Here is a 20,701-nt window from a genome sequence, read left to right on the forward strand (position 1 = left end):
ATATTACGACGTAGATAATAATAATAATAAAAAAAAAAAGTTTCTCTTTTGAATTTATCAAGAAACGAGGGGCTTTGGATAAAAAAAAGGAGAAAAAAAAAGACAATAAATTGGAAACCAGACGTAGCGGCACGTAGGTTTCGGTATATCGTACATTCTTTTCTCTTTTTTTTTTTAATTTAATAATAAAATAATAAAGGCGATAGATCGATATAAAAGCAGAGTCCACAAGTGATAGAGTCCTCGTAAACCCAGTTTCTCTCCTCGTCTCTTCCCCCTAGGGTTTCCAATTCCTCTTTCCGATTCACACACAAAACACAGCACGAAAATGTCCGACGATCCTCAGTACTCCTCCGGCGGAGACTCCGGGAGCAACAAGCGCAAGTACGAGGAACAGTCAGCACCTCCTCCTCGCCGCCCCACCGGATTTTCCGCGCCGATCATAGCCGCTCCGTCTGACTCCGCCGCTCCGTCGTATAATAGTGTGGCTCCTCCGGCCGACGAGATCCAGATGGCCAAGCAGCGCGCTCAGGAGATCGCCGCTCGTCTCTTCAATAACGCCAGCGCCGCCGGAGCCGCTCCTCCGGCTGAAGTCAAGCGACCGAGGTTCGAAAATGGGGGTGGCTACGATTCCGGTGATAGTAAGGGTTTTAGCTCCGGGCCTTCTGGTTCGTTGCTTCTCTATCCTTAAACTGCATATGTACATATATTCTTGTGCCTGTTCTAGGGTTTTTTATTAGGTTAATTTCGTTAGTCTGGTGTTTTGTTATGGAAGTATATGCTGATTGAAATGAGGGTAAACTTGCAGATTTGAAGTCACATGGTTCTTCGTTGATCCCTGTTTCGTATGGGTTTCAAGGTTCGAGCAAAAAGATCGATGTTCCAAATGGGCGGGTTGGTGTCATTATAGGCAAAGGCGGAGAGACTATCAAGTATCTTCAGACTCAGTCTGGAGCCAAGATTCAGGTCACTCGGGATATGGATGCGGACCTCAATTCGTCCACGAGGATAGTAGAGCTGATGGGTACACCGGAACAAATTTCTAAGGCCGAGCAGCTGATAAACGATGTTCTTGCCGGGGTAAACTCTTTCCCCTGAGCGAAATGGGTTTCGTTTGGCTATCATAAGATCTTATATGTATAAAAGAAAAGCATACTTATGCTAGTCATGCTGTTAAGTGTGAAAGCAGCATTACATACGTTTCATTAGTACTGTAAAGTGGGAAATCAGTATTAGAGTCTCTTTTTCGTGCTAGTTGTGCTTTCTATGGCTCTAAGAATTTGTTATTGATCCCTAAATATATTTTGAGCAGGCTGAAACGGGTGGCCAAGGTGGAGGAGGAGGTTCGCGAAGGGTAGGTGGTCAAGGTGGAGGAGAACAGTTCGTCATGAAGATTCCTAATAACAAGGTATGGGAAGCTCGTGCACTTCTTATCTTGTGCATTGGTTTAGCTTAGGATGGAAAATGACACGTGGACAATTTCAGGTTGGTCTTGTGATTGGTAAAGGAGGAGAAACCATTAAAAGTATGCAGGGCCGAACCGGAGCGCGTATACAAGTATGTTTTTATTTAAAAGTTTTTTTTTAATTATGTGTCATCTGTTGATTTAACATAGTTTCCTTAATGCTTGTACTCATGTTAGGTAATTCCACTGCATCTGCCCCCTGGTGATCCATCCAATGAAAGAACATTGCAAATAGATGGAACCACTGAGCAAATTGAAAATGCAAAACAACTGGTTTTTGAGGTCATCAGTGAGGTACGTCTTGTCTACAGTAGTGCCATATACGTGATTTCCCTATCTTGCTATAATTGGGGCATTTTGTTGTATATCTGTAGATATTTTGTATGTTTTTTTGTTGCCTGTTATTTCTTTTGCTTTCCCTTGTGGAATATCAGGCTTATATGTGTCCTTGATAAATGTGTTTTTTGTGTGTTGGTAAGTGCACACGTTTACCCTAAAAGATAAATATATATATATATATATATATATATATATATATATATATATATATATGTATATATATATCAGAATTGTATGTCCTCCTGATCTAGTTATGTGTATTGTGCAATATACTTTTGGGCATATATGATTTATTTGCTAGAAACTGGCGTGATCTCTGCAATGTCCTCTCTGTATTGTTCTTCTAGGGTCATTTTCCCTTGTTTTCCTGTGGTATAGCTTGTATCCTTTTTTTTTTGCAGGGATTAAAGGTTTTCTTATTAAATGCGTAGTCTTTTTTCCCTGGTACTTTTGATTTTACATCATGGATATATACTTTCTTTATGTAATGTCCTCACTGATAGTCATCCTGAATCGTACTGATGCACTCTTTTTGCTGCTTTCTTCCATCAAATATATACAGTTGATCTCTGCCTCAAATGATTTATTACTAATTTCTTAAATGTAAAAGATTTACTATTCTATTCATTGGCTGATCTGCATTTACTGTTCCTTTTTTTAATCAAAATAAAAATTCTACTAAGACTATTTTTGTTCTAAACTATAGACTGGGTATCTTTATCCGCTATCATATTTTGATAATAGAAACTGTCTTTTTCCTTATTCGGTTGGCAATTGATCAGTGTAGCTGTTGAAAGTTTTCATTGTCAATGCCATATTTCAAGATAGTTACCACGCAATTCTTACTTATTTGGATATTAAGTAAGGCGATCTTGTTTCAAGTTAGGAACTTTGTTAGTGTGGTAAACTGTATCCCCTGATGACCATTTGGATTATATCTAGATTGAGTTGTATCTATATACACAGTCTATCAAGCTGCAGGGTCTTCTGGCTTGCGATCTACATACTTGTACGTCGTCAAGTTCCTTAAATATGCCTCACAGAGATAAGGATTTTCGACTGAGAATCAGATTGAGGTTAACTTCTATTAGTACTGCCAAGATTTAATTGAGTTTTCTCTTAGTCTTGTGTTAGTTAAAAGTTGTACATCATCAATGTCTTTCTTGCTTAGGCTTCAATATTGTTAAAGAGACCAATCTTAAAGTTCCACTGTCAAACCTTGGTCAATAATATCATAATTCTTAGTACAGGTGATTGATTACTCGATTATATCTTGTTCAGCCATCCAATATACTTAATGATATGTGTCATGTATCTGATTCTTATTGGGAACTATTGTAAGGTTAGTTATTTAATTCGATCAATAGTGACACCAACAGGGAATACTTCGTGTTGGTGTTTCCTCAGAGCATCATTCTGGTATGCTTCTAAATTCCGTTTCTGATACTTAGTGATGGTTCTATGTAGAAGTCTTATTGGAAAGTCTAGTAATGCTAAAACTATTGAATCTGAAGCAATTTCTGATAGGTCTGACCAATATTTACGAGTAAAATTTTATGCAAATAAAAGATATCTGGGCTCTTATTTTGGGGGGAAATTTTTGTCAATTGAATCCACCACTATTATTTATATTAGTATCATTATTATTATTATTATTACTATTTATTTTGGCTAATGTTTCTTGACATGTTCATCAATTCAATAAGCCCTTTTCCTGGAAATTAACATTCTAGTCAATATTCTTGCTAAATATTTCATTGATCCGGAATCTCTTTAATTATTATTTGCGGGAATTAATGAAACATGGTTTCGTTTTATAAGCGCCCCATTATTGTTCTTCTAAACCAACTGCCCGTCAAGCATCTTGGTGCTAAATATATTCCTCGTTTTAAGTATATGTGGATGCTATATATGCTTATGTGTGCTACTCTCTCCTGCTTCGTAAACTTTGGTTACTGCCATTTTTATTGTGTATCTTTGTGATATGGATTAGAATGACTTCCAATGATTTCATTTAAATACGTAATTAGAAGTACACAATTTTCCACGCATATAATATTAAATGCTATACAATATGGAAACTGGGCAGTATGTCCATATTTTATGCAAAGTCGTATAGTATTGTGTTTGTGTTTGTACCCATTCGCTTCAAATAGGGAGAGGGTGGGCTTCTGCTGGAGTAACTCCTTTAATTCAAGAATCAGTACGGTATGTGAGGCGTTTAACACCCTTTAAATAATAAATACAGTACGGAACCGATTGATCACTGTTTGCTATATCTTTTGCTCTCCCCATGTGTTTTCATCTATATATTTTTTTTTATTATGTGTTCTCTTGCATCTCTCTCTCTATATATATATATGCTCCTTTCTCTCGTGCTTCCTTGCCTTGTTCTCTGTATGCCCACTTGGCCCTGCATTATTGTGAACACAACTTTATTGCAGAATCGTCCTAGAAACCCATCCATGTCCGGAGGATACGGGCAGCAAGGCTACCAAGCCCGCCCGCCCAGCTGGGGCCCGCCCGGTGGTCCTTCTATGCAGCAGCAACAACAACAACCCGGGTACGGATACGGGCAGCCCGGGGCATATTCCGCTCCTCCGTCCCAGTACAACCCCCAGGGCTCTTATCCCGGCTACCCTCAGCAATCCGCTGCCGGCGGCGGCGGCTACGCCTCCAACTGGGACCAGTCCACCGCTCCGCCACCTCAGCAGCCCGGCTACGACTACTACGCCCAACAGCAAAACCCCGCGGGCCCCACCGCGGCCGCCGATACCGCCGCCGGCTACGGCTATCCTGCTTCCGGTTACCCCCAGCAGGGACAAGGTTACACCCAAGACGGGTACGGCGGTTACCAATCCCAGCCCCAATCCGGTTACGGCTACGACCAACAACAGGGCTACTCGGCGTCTCAGGGCTACAACGCCGCCACTGGCCCGACCGATCCTCACGCCACCTCGTACGCGGATTCGTCTCAGCCGCCAGCTGGCTCGGCCCCGCCCCCGGCGGCTTCAAGCCAACCAAGCCCGAACCCGAACCCGAACCCGAACCCGGCAAGCTATCCGTCCCAACAGGGCTACGGAGCTCCTGCGACGTCTCAGGCCGGGGGCGGTTATGGGGCGGGCTACGGAGCGCCGCCGCCGCAAGGTCAGAAGCAGCCTCCGAGTGCCCAGTCGTATGGGCAGTCGCCGACCGCCGCCGCCGGAGGAGGGTACAGTCAGCAGGCGGGGTATCCGCATTCTCAGGCGGGCGGGTACGGTGGTCAGCCTGAGTCGGGTTCGCAGCGGGGCTACGGTGGTCCTCCTCCTTCCTACGGTGGTCCTCCGGGGAGTCAGCCGGGATACGGACAGGCTCAGCAGTATGGTGCTTATGCGAGCGGTGCTTATGCTCAGCCGCCGCCTCAGTACTCTGCCGATGGTGCTGCGCCGCCGACTTCTCAAGCTCCCAAGACATCGCCGCAGAGTTGATGGGTTTTCCAAGAGTTTGGATCTTTATTACGCTTTGGTATTTGATTGTGTTCGTCCTGTATTTTGAGAGATATGGTGCCTTATAGTTTTAGGTTTGTCACTGCTTTAGCTTTTAGCTTCTGAATTTTTGGATTGTGTTTTTTTTTTTTTTTTCTTTATCTTTCTACATATCTGTTATGATTTTGGATTTGCTTCTATGCTTTTTGTTTTCTCTTGTTCTGATGAATAATTTACTGTAGCCTATTGTTAAATCTCTTGGTTCCCGATGCAAATTCCTTAGTTTACAAGACTACTTGAGAAGCATTTAACACGAGAAATTTGTTCTGCGATGTTAAATGTGAAAGTCTTGAGAAATGGAGTGGGCTTTATAACTTGCTTAGTCGACAAAATATTGTTCATTAATATATTAGCGGCTTTTTGGAGGCTTCCTACTTGAAGTAACGTTGATTTCACAAAACATTTCGAGAATTTTATACAGAGGACGATAGTACCTTTAGTTATGTAATATATAATTTTCAGTATGAAAAATTGATAGTAATAATATCATTTATTTGACACTTGTCAAAAATAGCTTAAAACTCAAATATTGTCACATCTAGTATCAAATCGGTCACAAATTGGTTGATTTGTCACGAACTGGTTGATTTCGTGACACATTTGATACTAAATGTGTCAAGTGATTTTTGATGAATGACAAGTAATTAGTATTATTGCTGTCTATTTTGTTTTAAGTATATATTATATAATTTCACTTTTTCTCTCTAGGAAAGATAGTAACTTCCATCAACAATAAGGTTCTGTAACATAAGTCTTTTCTCGTGGAAAATTCAATTTGGGTATACACTGTACGCTCTCGTCAAGGAATGAGCAACCGAGTTCGCTTATAGTATAATAAAATATAAGGAAACATCAACTAACTAAGAAATTAAAGCCTTACAATCCTTAATAATTTGGCCAAAAGGTGACACCATAGTTTTAGGGTGTGTCTTATAGTTTGGATAACTTGGAGACAATTCGCTTCTATAGTCAATTTCGACTGTCTTGTTCTTTTTATCCAACTCAAAGCTTCTCTGATACCGGTGGCTTCAACGACCATCGATGAAAAAAGCTCCATGTCCGCTCCTGGTAAACGCCTCCACCAATCTGCCTTTTGTGGCCCTTTACTGCAAAACCGAAGCCATATCTCGCTTCTTGATCAAACACATTCAGCTTGAGCGTGTGCACTTCTCTGACCGTCTTTATTGTGAACATTTGCTCGCCGCTACTGATCTAATGTGGTCATCGCCTAGGGCCACCACCTTCGCATTAGTGAGCTCCTTCTTCTCCCATACTCTTTAAGTTTCGTGCTCTCCATAAAGCCCAAAACACTATATAGTTTATATTATGCTTGCAATTAGTGTATAGTTTTTCAAATATGTAATTAGTATATAATTTCAAAACAATCATGTAGCGTTATTCTTGTAATAAAGTACTAAAGAAGCGATTTCTACTTTATATTATTGTATTTCATTCAACTATCGAAATACCATTATCGTTAGCGTTACCATTTTGGAACTAAAATATATGGATCAAAGACATACATTTTATCAAACAATAAGTCCTTTTTTTTTTAACTAATGACTCATTGTAATAGACTTTTAAATTACAAGATATGAATAAAACGTCTCAACGATATTTTTCAAAAAAATTTGAGGACTGCTGACGTGGAGTGATTTCACAGGTGAAGGCTGAGGGCACAGAGACAATTCATGGGCTTCACTGTATGATAAAACTTACACAAGAAAACCCCCGCAAATTAGTTCTCACTTAACAGAATCGTAAAAGACCTTTTTAGTGAATCTCTGAACCCAAAGAAAACAAAAACCCTAAACCATTTCATCTCTTCACGATCAACGCTATAGTCTGTACTCAGGTATGTATGCAATCATCTACAGACAACGCTCATATTATAATTTATATGTCGCCAATTCCTTTTTTTTATATATATATATATATATATATATATATATTTAAAATCGATTAATTTTAATTTATACCCATTTTTCTGACGCATTGATCGGTGATCGAAAGTCGCCGACATATCTTAGATCTTCTAATTCACTCGCAGTGCTAATTTCCCCTCTTAATCATGATCGAATTGTTTGTTTCACTAACATAAAAATATATTCAGAAAATGGAAAATGGCAATTGACTTGAATGATATTTGTTTCGAAATCAAAGCATTTCGTGGAATCTCACTATCGGATTTTTTTTTTCTTTCCAATATAGCTGTTGTTGTGCATGCATACTTACGCCTTTTCGAGGCCTAGATAATTTTTTAGATTACTTTTTAAACATATTATTCAGCGTTAAATTTCCCTTAAAAGCTTGGAAAGTCTGTTTCTTTGTGGTTGGCGATTAGTCGTAGGATTAGAATTGGGTTTGTTGGGCTTAATCGTTGGTCCTCTAAATCATTGCTTGGAGGTAGGAGCTGTGTGTTGAATCGGATTTAATGGCGTCAAAGCTGGTTCAATTACAAGGCAAGGCCAATCAGGCTTCGCAGTTTGTGGCCAAGCACGGCTGTGTGTATTATAAGCAGATCATGGAGCAGAACAAGCAGTTCGTTCAGGATCCCCCGACTATCGAGAAATGCAATCTTTTGTCCAAACAATTGTTTTACACTCGACTCGCCAGGTCAGTGCCTTGTTGATTCATCTTTCTCCATTGCTAGCAATATCTTGGCTCTTATTAGTCCTTTTTTTTCGTTCAACGGGTTTAGTCATGTTTGGTCGCAAAAAATTGAATTTCTTATTTTCTTTCACTTCATGAGTTCAAAGGGTATGAGTTTGCAAGAGTTAGCTTTTTGTTGTGTATTGAATATATTTCTTCTTTAAAACAGAACATTTGATATAGAACAACTCTTCGGAGAAGAATGGAAGCGCCGTCAAATCAGCATCAATTTTTTTTTTCTTTTTCTGTTTTCACAAGTTTACACGTTATCTTGAGATTTTTGATTTATTTTATTTTTTATATATTCTGGAATCAGCATACCTGGACGGTACGAATCGTTTTGGAAGGAAGCGGAGTATGTGAAGCAGATGTGGAAGAACAGGCAAGATGTTACAGTGGAGAAAGTCGGGATCGCAGCCCTCTTCGGATTGGAATGCTTTGCTTGGTTTTGTGCGGGCGAGATTGTTGGTCGGGGCTTCACCTTCACCGGTTATTATGTTTGAACATTTGAAGAAAAGGATTTCTATTGAAGTTATGGACCTTTTTTCCAGCTCAGTGTTTTTTTTTTTTTTTTTTTTGAGATCTTTGATCGAATGAAATCCTCTTTTGTAAGATGATCTGAAGTATTGTATTGAGCCCCGAATAATAACCCGGCCAGGTTAATAATTTATCAGCTCTGAGTATTCAACTATAATATTCACTTTGAAAGAAGTGATGCTTTTCTTGGTCTCATTGATGTTCGTTGCACATTGTATTTAATTTGAACCTGATTTGAGGATTTAAGAAATACTGAAAAGTAGCATAGCAGTCACTGTCATCACATCATATCCATGAATAAAACACTGAAATTTTGAAATATGGGAGTGAGCACTAAGCAATTTCCTTGCATATACAAAAAAAAGACATAAGCAATTGCTAGTAATTGTAAAAAGAAAACTGCCTCAACAAAGGACGTATTCCAAAGCCAAAAACAATCTTGTTTGTATACCATACAAAAAAATTCCCATCTCAAATATAAAATATTTTTCCCTTCTTTTTGTCACCTCCAAAAAAAATTAAAAGGGCCGTATCTGTGTCTTCCTAGTTCATTCATTTTGTAAGAGCAGCTCCGTATTATATATTATATTCTGCCGAGTGTAATATACCTTAGAATTAGACTAGGCAAGGTTGTTCTTATACGCGGAGATCATTTTTGGCAAAAAGAGAAGGAAAAATGCAATGACAGAACCGAAGAGCAACTTAATGACATATTGGAGCGGATCTTGAGCCACGCTTTCCGAGGAGTTATCCGACATAGGCGTAGCTAATGGCAGTGCTTCTATTACTGCTTCAGCGAGGTCTGTGATGAAGGAAGAAGTACATCCCAGGGCCGGGACTCGGCCCCAATTCTCAACTCCAGATTCCAGCGCCAAGTTCTTGTACTCCATGTCGATTTCCTCCAGAGTTTCTATGTGCTCACTCACAAAGCTGAATTTTATCAACAGATGATGTGGAATTAGTTTATTTTTTTGGTATTATCTTTTGCCCAAAAATAATAACCAGAATAATTCAGAAAAGACTTGAAAACAGAATAGACGCGGCAAGTAAAACAGGACACTGGTACCGAATTTCAGATAAAAAAAAAAGAGGATAATTGATGAACATGCTATGAAAGGAAACAGCATCGCGAGAATTCAATATAGCGGATGTTAGAGTTACGAGACATTTACCTGACTGGAACTGCGAGAAGACTTTTCACACCCTTCTGGCCGAGCTCAACAAGAACTTCATCAGTGTATGGCTTTAGCCACTGTACTGGACCAACTCGGCTCTGATCACCATCCAACCAGGGCAAAAAAAAAAAGACACAAAAATTAGAACATGGGGAATGTGAATGAATAATTGAAGTATATGGACTCAGAATCTGAGCTGATATATATTAAAAAAAAAAAAAAAAAAAAAAGCTATATCCATGGGCCAAAATTTGCACTTACTTGGTAGGCAAGAGTATGTTGATTGTAGATTTTTCTACCTTTCAGCTCTTGCATGATTAAGTCAATGCACTCCTCCATCTGATCTCTGTAAGGGTCCCCTGCATTCTCAACATAGCTGACCGGGACACCGTGGGCACTGAAGAATATCATGACCTGATATTTTACAAGAAACAATTACTCGTATGTATAAACCCATTGGACAACCAAACTACTCAAAATACACAAACTTATTGTACAAGAAACCCTTTCAAATTCAACCAATGAAAAGTTCACATCCACGCACCTCTGCGGGTTCTTGAAATTTGTCTAGTTCCTTCGAAATCAGATCTGCCATTGAGTTGACATAACCTTGTCTTTGATACCACGATTTAATAACTGCAACAGGGAGCCTCGACAGATAGGCATCTTTCCTGATATGTTCGATTCTAATTAGAAAGATAGGTTCACACTATTCGGAGGTACATACCATCACTAGAAATAGAAAGTATATATCACCTGAATAAGCTTTGAAGCACACGGATGCTTGATCCAGTTGTGGAAATGGAGAACTGTGGGTATAAAGGCAGCACTACGAGCCTTGTGATCCTATCCCTCTTTATCTGTCAATTTAAACAAGAATTTGGCGGCCAATTATTAGAAAGACGTAAAATGTAAGTCATTTCACAAGCTTGAGTTGATTGAAAAAAAGGCTAGTAACTAACTTGCTGAATAGCCTCCTCTGTAAAAGGATACCAGTAGCGCATTCCTACATACACATTCGCAGATACTTTCATTGCTTCCAAAGCCATTTTTAGCGCGTGTCCCTGTAACATTTTACATGTTAACTTCTATGCCAGATGATATGATTTAAAAAACGCGAACTAAGAAAATTCTCAGTTCCAATAAGACAAAGTCAAACAATCAAACCTGCTCATCGGTGATTTTACGCAACGGTGAACCACCTCCAATAGCAGCATACCCTTCCTTGCTCTTGGGAGCTCGGAGAACAGAAATCAGTTTAGCCAATGGCTTTTGGAGGAACCGAAATAGTCTCGGGAGACGAATGATATCCTGTCCAAAAGCACACGTTATAACTTAGAATGTTATTAAAGCCCCAGTACGAAAAAGCACTAAACAACACAAGCTTCACAAAAAAAAAAAGGAAAAAAAAAATACCGGGTCTGCGAATAAATTGAACAAAAATGGTTGAACATCATTAAGCGTCTCAGGGCCACCGAGATTCAGAAGTAGAACCCCAACTTTTTCTTCTGTCACTTGGGAACTAGAAGCTTCCATGGCATCAACCCCATTATAAGAATAAACCCCCGCGGAGCACAAGGCCTTGAATGGCATGCGCTTCTGTGTGGATCCAACAGTGTGTTTTCCAACATTGATCGGCGATGAAGATGAAACCGAGATTGATAGGGAACCGTTGGGCGACGGAGGGGAAGAGACAGATTTGGGAGATCTGGCGTAAGAACAAGACCTGAAACAACAACGCGTCAAAATAAAAAAGAAATAGTAAGATTCCAGGAAAAGGTTCTGATACATGTTTCTGCAACACGAAATGGAAATGGCTTGTGGATTTCAAGCGCGAACAACCATCTTTCTTTTACCAATTGTATATAAATTTTCTAATGATACGAAATTCGCGTATTACATAGAGAGCCAGATTCTTGTAAAGACTAAGCTATATATTATATGTCCATTAGTTTTTATAATCTTAATCAATCTTATGTTATGAGATACAATCTCAAATAACAATAAAAAAGATCGACGAACAAAGATGAAGAAGAGTCATAAGAAAAACTAGGCGTCAAAACGTGAAAAATAAAAGCTCGAGGACTCACGATGAAACAAGACGATCGGAATTTCGTAGAGTCACACCGGAAAGATTCGTCTTCGAGAGAAGCGATGTTGCATCCATGGCGTCGAAATCACGCGAAGATCAGCCAAAACCCTAAGAAGCCTGTACGGGTATTAAATCGAAAAGTCTTTGAAACTTGAAGAAGAAGAAGGGTTAGTTGAACTGCTCTACGTTGGGAATGAATAAAGAACAATTAATTGCAATAATATAGTATTGAAGATACATAAAAAAATATAGTATAAAAGTCAATTTTGGTGTCTTTAAACGGCGTCGTGACTAGAAGTTTCCACTTTATATATGACATGACTTACAAAGCAGCCACGTAGGATTACGACACCTCTCTCTCAAAACGTTTTTTTTTCTCTCTCTCATTCTATCTTGCGTCGACGAAGTTAGCCACGTGTACGTCTACGTGGAACAAAAAAAAACCGTGGGAAAATTACACCAATGCTTGATTACCTCCTCGCTACCCCAAATGAGGAGACGAGTTTCAATTGCGAACGTAATTATTTCTTTCCAAGTTGGCCCAAGAACGTAATTATTTACTTTTTAACTCATCAAAAGAAGTTACTAACATTACTGAATTTTAAACTATTTCCAGAATAGTCTAAATCAATGATTGAAATCTCGCGCGAGTGGATATATCTCCCGTGAGATCTCGCAATCCGCACACTCACGGTAGCGAGTTACATATCTCTTGCGAGTTGGGCAAAATCTCGCGTTTTCCGCGCGAGTAAAGCTGAATCTCGCGCAAGACAAAATAAATACTCGAAATATGATTGAAACCATAAAATTCACAAGAAATATAGAGAACGAATTGAAGAAAACAAAAATCCCAATCTCTTTGACAAGCTAGTGCGCCCGAATGGTAAATTAAATTTTGTTAAACAAATTTGGATTTTTTTTTTTATGATGAACTATATCAAATCATGTCAAAGCCTACTAAACAGAACAAATGCAATCGTCAAAATATATTAAATAGATGAAATACCAATAAAAAGCTTTGTCTTTAAATTAATTAAATTTACTAGACTACTAATTTTTAATTAACTTTAAAATCTTTAAAATCCTCAAATGAAATGTGAGAATGAAAAAAAGGCGATGCCACGATAGAGAGAAACAAAATCTTCAACAGCAAAAAATTTCAATTTTTATTATTTGAAATGCAATCATCAACTATATCAAATAGGAGAAAAATAAGAGAAAACTCTCCGATCATTAAATTTAATTTACTCTTCTCATAATTTTAATTTACAAAGAAGACTTGATTTTTTAGACTAAACTATGATAATAGAAAATTGAATCCATGAAAATCTGTAATAGAAAATGACTTGAATTTAATCATGAAATGAAGTCGCAAGGATGCATTCATATAAACAAAATAAAATTTCAATGGCTTAGCTTAGGTGGCAAAACTTTATGTCTATGAAGTGAACTATGAAAGAGTGCGATAGTCCAATCCCTAAAAAACGCATTATTGACGTTTTAATATTATATCTTATAATTTGTGTTTAAATATTAATATAATTGATGATATAATGTATGTGTAAAATTGAATTATTAAAAAAAATTAAAAGAGTAAATTATTTGAATAGAAAAAGGGAAAAAAAAAAGAGAAATGTAATTAATATTAATAATAAGATATTTTTTGGTATATAAAAAAATATATATCAAAATGGGTGTCTATGGATTGTAAAAAATAAAGAGAAATTGCCCCATTTGCCACCAATTTCATAACATTTTCACAATTTCCACCAAAACACTAATTTGTCCCAAAATGCCACCATCTATGTCAACAATGTTGATATCTATTTTTTCTCTTCACTATGAGATGTCAACATTGTTGATATAGATATCAATAATGTTGACATCTCGGTGGCATTTTGGGACAAATTAGTGTTTTGGTGGAAAGTGGGAAAATTTTATGAAATTGGTGGCAAATGGGGCAATTATAAATTTTGATTATTTAAAAAAATTATTTGATAAAAGCATATAAAGATAATTAGAATTAATAATTAGTATAAGAGAAAAAAAAAAAGTTAAGAGTGACAACAAATCAAAAATTAAATTTACTTATAAAAATTTCAAATTATAGCTTTTAGTTTTTTAGTTAAAATATTCAAAAACATTTTTTAGCTTAAAAAAATAATTTTACCAAATACTTAATATGATTTAACTTAAAAAAAACTAAAATCAATAGCACCCAAACATAGCTCTAGTGTGGAGCGGCGAACGGATTTGAGGTAACCGCCGGCTTCTTCAAAGGGGTATCAGAAAATAAAAACCGCTCTTGGGATATAAAGAAACTTCACAATTCGTTGTTTGAATTGAATTCTCGAATTTCTCTTGATTCATGATTTTGAATTGAATTCTCTTCCCTTTCATTCCTTGATTGATATTGCTATTACGTTTTGATAAAGATTATGTCTCGATCAAATGCTTATGAATCAGGTTTTCAGCCAAGGAAATATTTAATCCCTCGTTGGAATTGTGCGAAAGTAGTCTCTACGCCAGAAAATCCGGAGACGTCAACGAAGTCTGACAAAGGCTAATCCCTTTAAAGCCCAAAAGCAATTGTGGACTGACATTGGGCCGAAACTCGGGGCCCATTTATTGCTTCTTTCTTTGTGTGTTAGGGTTACGCCGAAACTATAAGATTCACAACGTAAAAATCCGCTGAAACTCTTCTCAAATATTCCTCTTCTACTGCTACGGCTATCGCAAGGTAACAAGAATTTATTATTATTTTTTTTTCGCATTTTGTATTTTCTGGATAATGGAACTTAGCATTAGGTTTTAGTCGGCGACTGTGAATCGGCACTAAGTCAGACACGGGTGTTTGTTGAGAACATTGAACAACAATCAGCCTTTTGCATTGTGCCTATATATTGCTTCTCATCACGATTGGAGTGAGCTCTGATTAAATCCCCCACAGCTTACTTCAAATTTATGGCAGCAATAATTTAATCAAAATCAAAATTTATATATAATTAGCGATTCTTCGGCTTCATTTTTAAACGAGTCAACAGCGAGAGCCTATTCAATGGTGCCTTGTCTGCCGCTTGGAGCCCAAACCTAATTCGCCCATTCAAGATAGCGTTGAAACGCCTCTCGTTCCACGCTACAAAAATTGGCTATATTTGTCTCATGTAACACACTTTTATTTTATTTGTCTGAACATTGATTGTCTGTTTTTTTTTTTTTTTTTAATTCTAACTACCATGTCCTGTGATCTCAGATGACGAAAATAAAGAAGAAGAGCAAGTCAAAACCGAACCCAAATCCTGCCAAGAAGGAAGAGCGAAAAGTAGAGAAACCGTTGCCGAAGAAGGCCTTGAGCGAGATCGACGAAATCTTCTCCGGCAAGAAGCGAAAGAAAGCTGATGAAGTGGCACAGAATCCCTCCGGCGAGGACAAGTTAGCCGAGAAAATAAAGAAGAAGAAGCAGAGAAATAAGAACGATCAAGGCCGCGAGGGTTTTGACGGATTCGCAGAGTCGGTTTCGAAGTCGAGGAAGAAAACAGAGGATGGTTTGAGTGTCTTCACGGAAGAGGAATTAGGGCTTAGCAAGTCTGACGCTGGAGGAACAGCGCTTTGTCCATTTGATTGTTCGTGTTGCTTTTGATTCAGATTCTCTTTTCCTTTTACTTTTTCCTGTATTACTTCATGTTGTATGACATAATGTATATATGAATTTTTACTATAACGAGGATTAATAGTTTACTGGCATTCATCATGTTATGCGTCAAAACATCAAATGGTAATTGAGTTACATCCATTTCAAGTCAACAATGTCCATTTTATCGTCATCACTTCTGAATCTCTGGTTCAGATTCTGTGTATCACTTGCAAAGTTAAAGCAAGGATTCTCAAGGGTAATAATAAAATAAAAGTACTTTGTTATGATTATGGATTTAACAAAAGTACAGTAGTGAGGACTTTTGGGCGGTCTTAATACAAATCTCAGAATGTAAATGAAATGACTTCAGGTCAGTGAAATGAGACACTCGGTCAGAGTTGATATGGTTTTTGGGTCTTCATTCGACCTGTGAAAGACCACCACTTCCTTCGGCTTTTGTTCTGAAGAAAAAAGCACCGCAAATTTAATAATCACAGTTAAGATTGACTTAGATTAAACATTAGGTGAGAAAAGAGAAGAAATAGACTTACTTGTGATCGGAAGGGTTTGGCATGAGTTCATACACAATGGTTGCAACAACGTCTCTCTTCAACTGTGTAACCCACCCCCAAATAAGAAAAGACGAAGAAAATTTATTAAAACGCAAACACAAACACGAATGAGAAAGCAGTTTGGAAAATAAGTTTTACCTGAGTGGCTTCACCTTTGAATCCAATGTAGTGAATCTTACTAATATCACCACCGAAACTCCCGGGGAAATGCAATGTGATATTGGCCACGCTTTGGAATTTTGCGTACCTGTATCAAATACACCGATCGGCAGTGAGAGACTTGAGTTAACATCACGAATCAGTGAAGTGGATATCGTAAATTAGCGAATGGGTTATCACGGTTATACCTAGTCTGGTACTCTAGGACTCCCTGGGAATTTTCAACTAACTCCCATTCCTTAAAAAAGACATCCCAGAAAAAAAGGCTTTCAGTGTTTGATTGTCTTAAATCAACTTGTTGAGAAACTGGAAATGACGCGATGATATACCTGAATGGCTTGCATACCTTCGGCGTCCGAAAAATCGATGCCCTCTCTGTTGATGAACCTGGTTTGAGTAACACAATATCAGAGCTTTGGCTTTAACGGGCTGAGTAAGCAATGCTTGTTACAAAATGCTTCCTTGGTGAGTGATATAATAACTTACGCCCTCATTTTCGAAGGACTTGTTCCATCTGGACCCCCGACTACTGATATGCTCTTGATCTTAACATCCGATGTAAATCTATCAGAGAGCAAAGTGAGAGAAATAAGAATTGAGACCACGGGAGTTCAAATTATTTCGAGAGGTAACACGTATATTGACTTTTTTCTTTCTTTCAAACACTTCTGAAGTACCACAAACAAATGGACATAAAAAGGACCGACGAACATTTAGAAGTAACCCGTTGAATACTCTAATAAACTGGCTTAAGAAACCATATGTTCAATCCTTTCCAAACAAATAGAACAGTAAAATCAAGCTGCGAATCTTGACTCGAAAGTGAAGGAGTTTACACAAGACTCATAATGTGTTTCAGCGTAATTGTTTGACAATCCATTAGCGGCGAAGGTTTGAAATTAACTTACGGAATGTAAACAAGTAACTCGGGATCACCCTCATTGCTTTCCAAATGTCCCTGTTTCAGAATATAATAATTAATCACTGCTCACATGCCTTATAAATCCTTTAATTAAAATAAACAATATAGAACGAATTAGGTTTTAAAAATTGACTCAGTTACCCCAGAAGTATTCAGTCTGTGTTCCCAAGCTTTGAAAACCGATTTAGCGCTACCTGGAACAGCCTCGTTCAAAGCAGATACCTAAAAAAAAATTCAGAATATAAATATGAATACATTGTAATGATCGGATTTCATATTGAATATTTGCGTGAACGGCGAAAAAGACCATACTGTGTTTACTAGATTAAGGCAAAAATGCGATTTCCAACAATATCAACTTCGATCATTTCGGTCGTAAATCGAGTTATAGTCTAATGTTTATTATTTCTTTGGACGCAACAACATTGATCGAAAATCTCGAGATAAGTCATGGTACTGAATTAGCATATTGATTGGGTTTGACGTAAGTTAAGTGATTACTGAAATCTCAATGAATATATGAAATCGGAGGTACCTTGGGAAGGTCGATGTGCTTGTACAAAGACCAGCTAGAGGAACAATCGTGATCTTCGCAACTATGGTCGTGTAAGCAAGCCATTTTTGTTTTCGTTTTCTTTTTCGGAGGAAGAAGAACGAATAGAAGAAACCAGAATCTCTGTTGGAGCAATCAGACGCTACTGTTTTTGTGACTTTGTGACAAACTGACAATATATACTATACTTATCGTCGTACCCTTTTATTGACGACGTTTCGTTCCAGCAATTCGAAACTACGTGTCGTTTTTTTGGAATTAATGTTGCTAAGTTATAAATTAAGACTTAAGGAATGATTTTCTCCAACCAATTAAATTCCATGTCCTTCAAAAGAGTAAAAGTTCTCAATTTATATAATAAGGGAAACAAGTAGAATCTCTCTAAATTTATACGGAAATGATTTTAGGCACGAGTTACGACTCACGATCCTTTCCCACAAAATGATAAACACTGTTTAAAATTGTACACTTGTCAATCCCTGAGTGGATCGTTCGAACTTGTGAATCGGGACGAATAGCAGTGCTCAAATTTATAACATACTATATTACATCTAGAGCCTACAATGTAATTATCTTGATATTTTTGTGCAAAAATACGAAGATATATTTTCAGTTACCGTATAATAATCAATGTAATTTAAATAATGTCAGATCGATTAATAGAAATTAAATTTATAATTGTTCGATTGGACGAATCCCTGTTAAATCATGGAGCGATCATGTTATTATTTTATTAGGGAAACGGTCCTATTTAATAAAGGAACAATGATATGAAGTAGCCAATTCAAACTATGACTTTTACAAAATAGCCATAGTTTCATTAGGTATAGCAAAATAGCCAATTGAGAGTACTACGACTTTTAATCCTGCCTCGATTAATTTTAATCCAGCCTTCATAAAGTTTACATTCTGTCTTTATAGTTCGTTGGGATTAAATTTAATCCAACCTAGATTAATCTTAATTGGGCTAGTTTGCTTATAGTTGGCAAACTATGGCTATTTTGCAAAAGCTTAAGTTCTATTTGGCTATATAGCCACTTGATCCTTTATTAAAAGAGATTCGTAAGTACGTAACTATTTTATAAGAGAGAGATTGAATTAATAATCAAACTATTATCTTATTTAGGGAATCAAACTAATCATAATTCTCCAAAATGCTATTTTTTCCAATTCATATATCTCATATCTGCACAAATGGTGACTGAAATATCGTCGACGGGTTTGAATTGGATTATCCCCCATTTTTCGTCGTCCTTGCAAGCCCTAGCCTCTATAATCTTGTTGTTCTTTTCCTCTTTTTCGTATTCCTTGAGATGGACGCTCGTCTGTCGGAGATTTCGCTCAGCTCTCTTCGGCATGGCGCCACCATTGCGCCGTGGATTAGAAGGTTGTGGTCCGGCGAGCTTCAAAACCGAAGCTCTGGTAGATCTGCACGTCTTGCAGCGGGAACCTGGAGTCCTTCTCTGACGAGGAATTCACCAAGAAGATTCAAGAACTCGTATTGAAATTTCAGCTCGACGAAGACGACAGAGATTTCGTCTCGGCAGAGGAATCGGAATCCAATTCCGATGAGGTGGAGGAGAGACCAGAGCTTCTCTCGGGGATTTGGACGGACGGGAGCGAGGGGAGGCTGTGGTGTAAGCCTAGAGAGGACGACGAATGTGGCGACGATTTCAAATTTAGGGTTTTTTTTTTCGACAGTTAATACGATTAACTGTCACAATTAATCCGATTAACTTATAGTTAATCTCGATTAACTGTCACAAATCTCTTCCGAAAACGATTTTGAACATCGGCGAGTTCTCGCAGTTGCACCGATCCGACCGTTCGAAGGTCGCAAGTCTAGTTCTGTATATTAATTGTGATAGTTAATCAGATGAACTGTGAAGGTTAATTCGATTAACCGTTACGATCCTCCTCCGAAAATGATCTCGAGCATCAGTGAGTCCTGTGGCTGCACCGATCCGACCGTTTCAAGGTCGCAAGTCTAGTATTGAAATCACCGGAAGAAGTTGAGATTCGAGAGCTTCGTCGCCGGATGTCAAGACCTCGTTTTTGGTGTAGACTAGCGAGACTTCGCCGAAGAATGGAGCAACGTTAGAGGCTATCCAATTATTGGCGGCGTTCGGATCGGAAGCTAGGGTTGACATTTTCGCCGTTTGAAACTTTAATGAAAACTCGGATTCTGGTGCCGGAGACGGCATAGATGACAATTAATAAGAATTATTGTTGTTCTTGTTACGGTTAATAAGATTTACTGTTGTTCTTGTTACGGGTAATGAGATTTACTATTTTTTTTGTTACCGTTAATACTATTTACTCAGACAATTAATAATAGGATACTATTATAACAAATTGGAATCCTTAAAGGTATTATTAGAATATTTGAATACTATTATAACAAATTGGCTACTTTTTTAAACATGTTAATAATTCGGTTATAATTTTAAAATATGAGGGTGTTTAGGCTAGATAACCTAGCGTCCTTATTAAAAGTATTCATATTGTGCCTGCAAGAGCACTTTAATTCAGAATTTTTAAGCTATTTGCATATAATTCTTCCCAAATAGAAACTTTAATTTGTTGGCATACTCTTTTTTGTTAATTGTTTTGTATTTATCATTTTATAGAGTTTAAGTAATAAAGAAACGAAAAAACGTCAATGCTAAAATCGTAGGTGATACCATGGTCTTACAATTAATATGCTCTGTTTATTATGTGCTTGAATTTAGGAAGAAGTATACAAAATAGTTATTTGAAACTAATTAATTAACAATATAATCAAAGTTTCAAATTTTTCAGCAAAATAACCAAAATCACGTTATATGTACTATATTAAGCAATTTGCATATAATTCTTTCCAAATATGTTGCGATATTTATGTATGCAAATGCATGTAATCACTCAAGTAATATATTTCGTAAGTATGAGTCGATCCCATTAGGATTATGCTTAACTGAAAATCAAACGAGTTAGCAGCATAATGAACTCAAGTAAACGATGTTGATTATTAACTAATTTTGTAGAAAATAAATAAAACAATAAATAAACACGAATGGATAGATATGAGGAAGGCA

The 20,701-nt window shown here is 37.5% G+C and overlaps 4 protein-coding genes across 4 annotated transcripts; 2 read left to right on the forward strand and 2 right to left on the reverse strand.

Moving 5' to 3' along the window:
* Positions 1-210: 210 nt before the first annotated feature.
* On the forward strand, positions 211-5,524 carry LOC149391878 (KH domain-containing protein). Its single transcript, XM_089618577.1, has 6 exons — positions 211-668; positions 809-1,080; positions 1,313-1,408; positions 1,486-1,557; positions 1,643-1,759; positions 4,249-5,524. Exons 1-6 carry the CDS (start codon positions 329-331, stop codon positions 5,269-5,271), a joined length of 1,920 nt encoding a protein of 639 aa, XP_089474703.1. The 5' UTR covers positions 211-328; the 3' UTR covers positions 5,272-5,524.
* A 1,527-nt stretch (positions 5,525-7,051) lies between these two features.
* LOC149391879 (uncharacterized) lies at positions 7,052-8,691 on the forward strand. Its single transcript, XM_089618583.1, has 3 exons — positions 7,052-7,183; positions 7,739-7,944; positions 8,297-8,691. Exons 2-3 carry the CDS (start codon positions 7,763-7,765, stop codon positions 8,481-8,483), a joined length of 369 nt encoding a protein of 122 aa, XP_089474709.1. The 5' UTR covers positions 7,052-7,183; positions 7,739-7,762; the 3' UTR covers positions 8,484-8,691.
* Positions 8,692-8,828: 137 nt separating this feature from the next.
* On the reverse strand, positions 8,829-11,997 carry FC1 (ferrochelatase 1). The gene is made up of 9 exons (XM_089618580.1): positions 11,783-11,997; positions 11,109-11,418; positions 10,860-11,003; positions 10,655-10,756; positions 10,449-10,552; positions 10,237-10,363; positions 9,954-10,106; positions 9,690-9,790; positions 8,829-9,447 (listed from the first exon to the last, which is right to left on the reverse strand). Exons 1-9 carry the CDS (start codon positions 11,857-11,859, stop codon positions 9,138-9,140), a joined length of 1,428 nt encoding a protein of 475 aa, XP_089474706.1. The 5' UTR covers positions 11,860-11,997; the 3' UTR covers positions 8,829-9,137.
* Positions 11,998-15,675: 3,678 nt separating this feature from the next.
* LOC149391881 (PITH domain protein (DUF1000)) lies at positions 15,676-17,779 on the reverse strand. The gene is made up of 9 exons (XM_089620372.1): positions 17,607-17,779; positions 17,213-17,293; positions 17,058-17,107; positions 16,636-16,713; positions 16,479-16,536; positions 16,338-16,387; positions 16,129-16,237; positions 15,970-16,031; positions 15,676-15,879 (listed from the first exon to the last, which is right to left on the reverse strand). The coding sequence occupies exons 1-9, from the start codon at positions 17,688-17,690 to the stop codon at positions 15,837-15,839; spliced, it is 615 nt and encodes a 204-aa protein (XP_089476498.1). The 5' UTR covers positions 17,691-17,779; the 3' UTR covers positions 15,676-15,836.
* Between the last annotated feature and the right edge of the window lie 2,922 nt (positions 17,780-20,701).

Source organism: Urtica dioica, chromosome 7 (assembly GCF_054948205.1).
Source record: "Urtica dioica subsp. dioica isolate 48M chromosome 7, U.dioica_male_clone48M_v1_H2, whole genome shotgun sequence".
Classification (NCBI taxonomy): domain Eukaryota; kingdom Viridiplantae; phylum Streptophyta; class Magnoliopsida; order Rosales; family Urticaceae; genus Urtica; species Urtica dioica.